Here is a 10,125-nt window from a genome sequence, read left to right as displayed (position 1 = left end):
TTTATTGTCCTAAAACCACAGGGTCATTTTAAAATTTGTTTCAGTTGCTTTGTTGTTATTGAAATTAAAAACAGGTGCACTAGAGGGGGAACAATGAGACAACCCCCAAAACAGGAATTGTTTTACAGGTGGAGGTCACTGAGATTTTGTCCCTAATCATTGTTTCTGGCTGTTTTTTCACAAGTTTTGCATTTGGCTATGGTCACTGTCTCTGTTGGGAGGATGAGGCAATATCTGAACCCTGCTGAGGTTGCACACGTAGTCCGACTCCCAACATAGTCTCAAGAGCATGGAGGAGATTCCAGGAGACAGACAGTTACTCTAGGAGAGCTGGAACAGGCTTCAGAAGATCCTTAACCCCTTAGCAGGAGCGGTATTTGGACCTTTGTTCAAGGAGGAACAAAATGAGCACTACTAGTGTGACAAAATGACCTCCAGCAGGTCACTGGTGTGAAAAAAAAAAGTTTTAGGAGGCCCTGTGCAGAATTGTCAGGTCTACCACTGACGCCCTGTACTATTCAAACACTACTCTGTTCCAGTTGATTCCTCCTGTACAACAATACCTGTCCCCGTGTGGCGAGAGCATGCATGCAGTTACTGCAGGAAGGGTATTAATACCACTGACTGGGATGTTTCGATCCATCCAACATTGCCAGGTTGCACTGCGGACTATCCAAGAGGTTGGCGATACCCTGGTCACACCAGCATTGTCAGGCATGCATACAAGCATGTGAGGGCCAAAAAACCCACAAAAACCAAAAAAGAATCACCTGGGATGCCATTAAACCATGTGGCATCCTTTGATTCCTAACACATTACGCAGTTCACGTCAGTATAGACATCCAGCATGATCTGATGTGTTTCTAAGTGTTCCTTTATTTACTTTTTGGAGCTGCACATTAATCCTCAGTAAAGTTTTCTAATCCTAGAGTCAAGATGTTTTAAGACATTTACTTTTGAATGAGTGAATGTGAGTGCGAATGGTTGCCTGTCTCTGTGTGTTAGCCCTGCGACAGACCGGCGACCTGTCCAGGGAGTACTCCGCCTCTCGCCCTATGACAGCTGGGATAAGCTCCAGCGCCCCCCGCGATCCTGAAAAGGATAAGCGGAAGCGAATGGATGGATGGATGAAACTAGTGTTAGGAAAAGTTGCAAAGAAGAGTGAGAGTAATAAATTTGATTAATACATTATGCTGCAACCTACAGTAGCTTTCACAGCCTGCACAAGTTGTCAGCCCATACAGAAAGACAAAGAAACGAGGAAACAAATACAAATGAAAACAGTATTCACACTAAAGGGTTGGACAGTTTTTATAAATTTAATATATCAATATATAGAGATATTTATCAACAGCTTGATTTCATAGAAACGTGAGTGAGACCATTTTGGCATACAGTACAGATATTCAATGTAAGTACAGAAGTTGCTAAGTTGTCAACACTCCCCCCCCCTCAACAACCCGCCCCAGTTAACCACCCAGCCCCCCCCCACCCCCCACCCCTCCCTCCCTCAAACAGACACAGAAGACAGAAAAACAGAGTAGAAGTGTACAGGAGCACAAAACAAGGCACCAATAAATTAAAATGATTCCTCCTCCTTCCCCCCCCCCCCATCCCCACTTTAAAAAACCCCAAAATAACCCCCCCCCCCCCACTTAAAAAAAACCCAAACTAACAAAAGACGAATTAAATTTAAACAGAATTAAATACAGTGGAAACTCTAAAAATCCGCATTGCTGTTAAAAAGCAGGAGAGTAAAACAGAAACGAACAAATGGAAGTGAAAGTAATACAGGAACACTTTGGCAGATTATTAAATTTTAGTTACAATCAAGTAGTAAAGAAATCCAGTGCTCGTGTGTACAAATAAATTCATACATCGTCTACACTCCTTTTACCCCAGAAGTTTATGTACATCTTTTTTCTCCGTTTTTTTGCCGCTGTTGTTGTTTTTACAGATACATTTAAAACATTATCAAAAGATTTCTGCAGTATGAAAACGTATTATTTACAAGTCAGGATTCAAAACCACTGGACTGTACCACTCACTGGACACCCCCCTTGAGCCCCAACCCCACCACACTTTTATTTCCTCCCTTACAAAGAACGTTATTTCTTTACACAGTGCAGAAGGCTTTTTGAAAAGTTTTGTGCAACAAACAGCATAAAGAAAAAATGCCTGTCTTATGGCTGAGGAATGGTTAGAGGCCCGAATGTTTTTTTTTCCCTTTTCTTTTCTTTTTTATCTTTCCTTGCAGACAAAGACATATCAGCAAGATTTCTGAGAAAATGTAGGTGGACAGTTTTGCAAAAAAAAAAATCTGGAGCCTTAGATTTTCTTTCAATTTCTTCATCTTGTTTGACTGTGGAAGGACCATAAAAACGTATCAAAACATTCCCCCTGTACATATCATCATCATCATCATCCCGAGCCATGAAAAGATTTACACAAAGATCACCTTCATTTTACACAGAGTGCTCGAAAAATCTAGGCAACTGAACGCTGCCCCTTCAAGTAATCAAACATCAAGTAGATTACACATGAAACTAGAAATAGTCTGGTGAGGAGATAGAGAGGGAGAGACAGAGAAAGGAGGAGAGCAACAACTACAACTCACTTACACAGTCCAAAAAAACCCCTCCCCACATAACAAAAAGAGGAGTCAGTGTATCGAGGAAAGTCACTGGGTCAACAAAAGCTAAGTGCCATCCAAGTAGAGTCACTGAGGGTTCCTTCCACAGTCCAAAACTGTAGCTCAAGGGGGAGGCCGCTTCTCCAAGCTGAGTGTGATTGTTCACCGGTTTGCTGGTTCACATTTTTCTTTCTATCTCTGGGGACTTCCTTATTATTTTTGTTGTTGTTTCAGGTTATTTCCTCCAGTGTTTTCTTTTTCTTTAATTCTTCCACTGTGTGCCTGTCTACCCAAAGACTGAGAGCCCTTGCCAAAGGAAAGATGTTCATGGGTGAGATGAAGATGAGAGGGTTGCAAGCGAATGAGAGTGCACAGAAACAACAGCGTGGACTTTGCCCTCGAAGCTAAAATTCAACAGTGCGACAGCCAAAGAAACACTTTAAAACTCACAGTTGGAATTACATTTGATACAGTGCTCGAGGAGATGAAGCGGTGGAGCGATGTGAGAAGAGCATTGTGGTTAAAGCAACGTAAGGTCTCCGCTCAGAAAAGGAAAAGACAAGCAACAGTACGATAAAATGGAGAGCACAGATCAGGAAGACTGTATCGGGGTTATCAGGACTGTTAGTATTTACTATTTACGCTGATAACAAGCAACAACTTCCTCCCTCGATTTAGTAACAATTTGCACAGTTTATGCACTTAAGATGTCCATTAGGATTGTTCTGAATATTTGTTTTCTCAATCAGTGAACGAGTTAAATAGAGTTAAATATCAAGGAGTTAAATATTATAAATATGCCTATACATATGCTTTTGCTGGTGTAAACAGTATGCATTCTACATAGTTAAAATAACAACATATATTTATTTCAATCCTGTCACCTAGAAACTACACTGAAGCAAAACACAGTCTCTAGCAACACATTTTATATGTAGTAGCTGTAGGCGTCTATACATATAAAGGGACCATATTAGTCCTTTTATATAGTTCTGATATGATATATGTAAATATTAGCTCTGGTTTCTATTTGGACTGTAGGTGAGAGCTGTTTGAGCAGCAGTCAACTAAAAGCTCTAAAACAGAAAGGAAAATAGCTCTTCTGTTGTTTTGTATGCCATCTGTTCACCTTGAACATCTGATTGCCAATTCTAGTATATAACCATAATGTATTCTCCTTCAAAGACAAACAAAACAAAAAGACAAAACAACCTAGCATCTACAAGCGTCTGAACGATATAGAATTCTTAATTCTTAAAACCAATAGTCAAAATTGCTGATTTAAATTTGATAAACTCATATCAGCTGATATGTAGTTGTTTACTCATTTACACACTGCCTGATGTTGTTTGGATCTGCTGCTTGTTGCGTGTGTGGCAGTACCGCCAACAGGGAAGTTGCGACGCGCCCTCTAGTGGACAAACTATGCAACATCAACCAATAAAATCGGCCTTTCAGATAACATTTTAGTATTAAGTACCATATAAATGTCATTTCTAGGTGACAGCATTGATTCTGTGTTAAAAGTAAAATAGCAAAGCGTTCACTTCACCAGAACAAATGTACCCTGTTTTCTTCCTTCAACAAAAGGTAGTGAGTTCCAGTAACTCAGAAATCCATACAACACAACAATGCCAAGACCAACTCATTTAATTAACTCATTTTTCTCAAAGATTTCAAGTTTACTAGCAAGACATTTTTAGACGTACATCAACATTTTCAATTCAGTAAACACAGTCTACAAGGAAAAAGTTCATTTTAGTGCAGTATATTTCCCCATTAATTGTTAAAGAACTCACAGTATCGTTTATAATGTTGCACTTTGTTCTCTAAAGCAGCGATTACTAGATCAACACTGAACTAAAAAACAAATAGTGACCCAGTGCACTCTAAGCTTATCTGACCTAGAGGAAAAAAGCTGTTATAGCCGACATCACACCAGTGGTTAGTCCCTTAATAGTCTTGTAAATATGGAACAACAGTGAAGCAGATGTCTAGAGAGCCTATGGTCACAGTAAGCCCTCCATTGCCACTACAATTACTACCTTGAATAGTTACAGACAAAGAACTGTTCCGGACTTCTTTCAATGTCCTTCAGAATAGACGAATGTTCTTGAGGTGACCACACAGTGGACCAGCCAATCTGTCTTCACACTGTAGCCATAATAAGTTTCCTACACCTCAATAAATAAGCAATTTATTCTCCTACCTGCACCCCCCACCTCCAGCATGGAACTCGATTAGACCTGAAGCAAACATGGACATGAAGGAAAGTGTTGGCACGCAGAGCTGACTCAGCTCAGGGAGCTGTGATTTATTTAATCTTAAATTCACAAAGATAGCTTACATCCAGATTTTTCCATCACTACCTAATCTCTCCTTTGGGAACTGGATCCTATACGCATGAAAACTGCAGTGGCTAATCTACATCATTGTTTTCAGTGTTTAATCAAATCTGTTCAATATATGTCAATTCTTAAAGGCCTAAAAAGCAGTCACTGGTGGAAACTAACAAACCAGTCTAACGTCATGCTGAGTGGAGTCCCAATCTTCCCCACTGTGCAGTGCATTACATTTTTCTTCATCTGTACAAGGTGAAGATGAAGGGAGATGGCCTCCCCCTTGTGCTCGATCCTCCTCCGTTAGATGGATGTAGGGGGAGCGCGCTGCTGGAGAGGACTACGATTTACCTGTCTAGCTTGCTACTTGTCACACACAGTTCACACAACTGTGCTTCATAAACTGAGAGGAGAGAGTGCCATCCTTTCGAGGGAGGCGAGAGGAGCGACTGTCAGAATACGGCGATGCCAACACTGGCAGAAATCCGGGAAAACAAACAACCCACCGTTCATCTTCCAAGTACAAACCTGCTCACATATGGCGGCGTATAAATTCTGGCAGTTAAGCCCTACACCACCTTTCATCTTTGTTTTCCTTGCCTTTCTGTTCCTCCCTCGTGGTTATCTGAGCTTCTACGCTGAAGCTAAGCCTTCCAAGAAATAGTGAAATCCATGAATAATAACCGTCATTAATCAACTGTTGCATGAATACATAATCTGAGACCGTACTGAGTCTAGGATGGAAGACTTTAACATTTGCATTGGGAACTTGTGTGTGTGTGTGTGTTATTTAGTCATATTGGATTTACTAGTCCAATATGTAGGATCTTACATGCAGCATTGATCAGATTCATTAGGCAAGAATGGAAGACGAGTGTTTCATGTATTTATAGTTTAGACCATCCAAAACTGCCTTACAGAGTATATAATGTGTTTTAACTGTGCTTAAAACTGTCAAATTTTCAATTAGGACACTAAACGATGTCCTGAATAAGAACGCTGGCAATTTGCCTCGACTACTTGTAACAGTTCTGCTATTCTGTCATCGCGGCCTCTAGTGATTCCCTATTCCAGCACAAGATGAGCAATTATTACAATATTCATTGGCATGAATCGCAACTGATTCAATAGGCTGGAAGCTGGTTCGAAGCAAGCCAAGGAAGATCAGGTCCCATTTTTCAAATCAGCGCTCAGCTCAGTCGGCCTCGGTGTGTTACTCATCTGCGCACCGCACAGAGACGGTGACAAGACATAAGAAATACAGCATCACATCCAGAAAACACACAGCTGCATTGTTAAAAAGGGGGAGTAAAGGTAGCCCCCCACCCCACCTCATCCCAAAAAACAAACAAACAAAAAACTCCAGCTGGGACTGATGTTTAAGGGGTCACTCAAAGTCAAACACCTCTGTGTTTTCTTGCTGTGATGAGCTTGTCATCTCACTCTTCATTTCCTCCAGGATTCCCATACAGCAAGTGCAGCATGCACTTACATGTTTTTAAATCCGATCACTAAACAACTATTTAACATCCAATTCCCTGCATCAATTCAAAAGAATATGTTCTCGCTGCTAGAATATTGACACTGGCAGATGCAAATGAAGACTCAGAAACACATGTGGGATTCTTGCTACTCAGTGCAAACAGGAAAACAATCCCAAGTTCATTATTGACTGTATGTACACCTCTGATGGCAGAGGCCAGGGGATTACCCATAATCCTTTGCCTTTTCTACCCTGCTGCTTTCAGCCTTGAGGCACTACCCTCTGGTAGCACAAACCCTCCAATTGCAAAGGGAAAAAAAAAAGAAAGAAAAAAGTCTCCTTTATCCCCAAAATCACCTCTAAATGTACGACGACCTCATCAGTTTTCCTCTCCTTGGCTATATTTAGCTTTACAGTAAGTGAAAGGGCAAATTTGAGGGACTAGGTGTGAAAAAGGATGACACCCCCCTGCAACAAACCCCTTCAAAAAGGTCTCTTTACATGACAATGAAGAAATACAGCGTCCTTGCTTGCCACTGTACTGCACCATCCTTCCAAACTTGTCTTTCGTGCTGTGCACTGAGAGGTGCTGGTCACATATTTACAACAGCAAACGCAACAGAAATAAATACAGTGAAAGCACGAGGAATTTAAAATGATGCACGCCGCCTTCTCCTGCTTGCACGGCAGCCAGAAATCCTTTTATTTACAAAGTGCACTGAGACAGCTGAATGAGGTTAGTATGGACAATATCATCATCAAGCAGCATTTTGAGTAGCACTGGTGCTAACAAGAGGCAGAGAGAAGAGAGGAGTGGAGCAGAGGCTACTAAACTAATAGTAGTAGTAGTAGCTAATAATGGTAGTAGTGTTACTCCAGTGGAGACGGTAAGAGATGGAGGTGGGCTTTAACAGGTGTACATGTCATCCCTGCTCTTTAAAAACAGGGAGGCAAAATGAGGTCTCCTTTTCTTTTCTCCTCTGCGTTGTACTGGCCTCATTGTAGTGGTCTAGAGGCTGTGGTGAGAGGAGGGGGCCAGTATGGGAGCGCAGGGGTGCAGGCTGCATCCCCCTCCTCCCTCAGGGATAGCCATCATCCTCCAGACTGAGTGCCACGCGCTGCAAACAGCAGATAAAAAGACCGTTACCACAACAGGCTGGTTAAGGAGAAGGAAGTGAGATAGAACAGCGGGGAATGAAAATAGAGAAGCTCAGTGGAAAAAGAGGAGAAAGGGAGACAAGATTCCAGTCTAGGTGGAACCCAGAAGAAAAATGGCAGCTTTGTTATGTGATGCCCTCTCACTATTCTGCCTCCTCTCCCCAACCTTCGTCTTCGTTTCTTTCCAATTCAGCCCCCCCCAACGTGTTGTTTGTCCCCTCCTTCCCTGGCTGCTCGTAGCGAGGAATGCAGGCTGCCTGCCTACGGTTGCGAAAGTCTGGCCCACATAATGCAAGCCTGATTTCTCTGGCTGCCCGAGCTGCCACACTGAGACAAAGGGCAAGAAAAAGTTAGGACGAGAAAAGAAGAGGAAGAAAACCACTAAAGAGATAAAAGGCAATACATAAGATTTGTACAAATGTTTGTAATAAAACTGGGAAAACGAGAGAGAAGGAGTAAAGCCCCCTCTCTCGTTCCGCGAGGGTAGGTTGTTACTTCGACCTTGAATCTTAATATGACTCAGTCGTGCACCTGTTTCAGTGTCTGTCTGAGCGTGCTTCCCGCCTGTCATCATGCCAGTGATACCCAGAATTCTTTGCCTTCTTTCTCTCTGGGGTGACACAAAGAAATCTGTGTTACCATGCCAACAGATCAAAGCGCTAGACTCCCGTCTCGCCCTCCCTCCTTTATGCTTTTTGGCTGCCCTTCGCCGCTTGCTCTCTGACACCCAAAACAAGAAGCATATTCGGTAAATGTCATAAACTCCTAATGACGCACAGTCTGGATTTAAGGGCATTTTACTTTACTGCTACGTGTTGCAGCTGCCACTGTATCCAGGGTTTGTAGAAAATGCCGCTTCCAGTGACTTTTAAAACTGCATATACATCAATGGGAAGTCATCAGGGTAATCCTGAAATTGCGTTGCTGAGATTTATGGTTTCTGCAAGATAAATTGTATTTCGAGAGAGTCCTTCATCCTGATTTGTGCTCCTTTTTTCAAATTTTGTGTGACCTCAAAACAAAATCGCATTAGTTCAATGCTATGACGCAACTATCTACTCTACATGTCCAATTTATTTGTGAGCAGTGGCTATAGAGCGACTCCTCTTTCACCTCTCTTTTTTTGCATCTCATCTGCACTAATCATGATTTCTTGGCTGCTGAACCTTTCTGAAGCAAAGGAATAATGCTTTGCCTGTGCACAAGGGTTTTGTCAGGAAATGGGGATCACTCACTTCAACAACCAAAAACACTAACACGATGCACAAATAAATGGGATGGCGGGTCGGCAGCAGGGATGTATCGCATGAATATGGTCGCTGAAGGTGAACGAAATGTGTGTCGAGGGTTTACGTGTACGCGTGACAGGTGTGTTCGGTAATTACTTCAAAAACATAAAGAAATTAAATGATATGTGAACGTGTGCGAGCCTGTTCTTTCTTTCCACCAGGCTGACATGTACAAGAAAACGGGCTTTTCCAAACCCTCGTGCCAACTCCCATTTTACAAATATTTCACACCTCTTCCTTTCTTCCGCAGTACCTCTCACTTAGCGTTCGAGAGCATCGGCGCCCCCGAATACCAGTGAGAGTTGTTGTCTGTGACGCCGCCCCCTAGAGGAAGCGCTATGAATGGCTGACTGTGGCTGCCACTCACTGCTGGGTAGACGTGACCGATGGACTCGCTCTGACGCCCGATGTGGATTTCGTCGTCGTCATCCTCTGTGGTTTTGCGGTACACTGGGTTGTCGAAGTTCATGCTCTTGGTGTTCTTGCGCCGCCAGTTGCGCCAGACCAGGTATCCACCGGTGCAGAGCAATCCGATGACCACTGTGGCAAGGATAGGGACTGCATGTGTTTAACACACACACAACAACAACACACGGCGGGAGCGTTAACACAGCCCGGGGGACACAGAGCGGCGCTTTAAGCACTCACGCACAAACACACGTTGCACTGTTCACCTGAAGGCTCATTATTTTTCAGTTTTGGTTTTTGAAATGTTGTTTGCATAACAGCTTCTCAAAAATTTTAAAAACAAAACAAAACAAACAACAAAAAAAACATGGAAATATTCGCCTTCTGGAAAACGTCCAGAGGTGCACAAGGAGATGAACCTGAAGGGGAAGCAGTCCACTTTTCTGAAACTGTTAGAAAAACTGGTGGCACTTTATGCATCTGTTTCTATAAATTTAGTGGGCTGAGCTTTTTATGTTTCATCCCCCGTATGTCTTCTGTATCTGCATTTTAAAAAATCTAAGCATTTATTAGAGAAACAATGAGCCTTCAAAGAGGAACTAATCATTCATTGCATTATATCCCCCCCTCAGTGTCACGAAACGATCAAAAACATGCACACACAATATGCAACATAAATGTCTGCATGGTACACATGCACATAAACATCATTCCAACACACACACACACACGTGGGCACACTGAACCAAACTGGCATTTTATATTAAATCTGTAACCATTCAAGCCCTGAAGACACTGATTATGACCTTGTTTTTG

The 10,125-nt window shown here is 42.4% G+C and overlaps 1 protein-coding gene across 5 annotated transcripts in view; it reads right to left on the bottom strand.

Moving 5' to 3' along the window:
- Nucleotides 1-4,264: 4,264 nt before the first annotated feature.
- Nucleotides 4,265-10,125, bottom strand: part of lrp8 (low density lipoprotein receptor-related protein 8, apolipoprotein e receptor) — a 169,498-nt gene continuing 163,637 nt past the window's right edge. The window contains exons 18-19 of one of the 5 annotated variants that reach the window (XM_026146706.1): nucleotides 9,269-9,459; nucleotides 4,265-7,572 (exon numbers count right to left, since the gene is read on the bottom strand). In XM_026146706.1, coding sequence (XP_026002491.1) covers nucleotides 7,534-7,572; nucleotides 9,269-9,459 — 230 coding nt within the window. In that variant the 3' untranslated portion in view covers nucleotides 4,265-7,533. Of the gene's footprint in view, nucleotides 9,460-10,125 lie in introns of all 5 variants that reach the window. The other 4 variants (XM_026146707.1, XM_026146703.1, XM_026146704.1 and 1 more) reach the window with 4 other exon arrangements.

The sequence above is a fragment of the Astatotilapia calliptera genome, chromosome 17, assembly GCF_900246225.1.
Source record: "Astatotilapia calliptera chromosome 17, fAstCal1.2, whole genome shotgun sequence".
Lineage (NCBI taxonomy): Eukaryota > Metazoa > Chordata > Actinopteri > Cichliformes > Cichlidae > Astatotilapia > Astatotilapia calliptera.
Note: the sequence above shows the minus strand (reverse complement) of the source record. Positions and strands in the feature narration are given on the sequence as shown.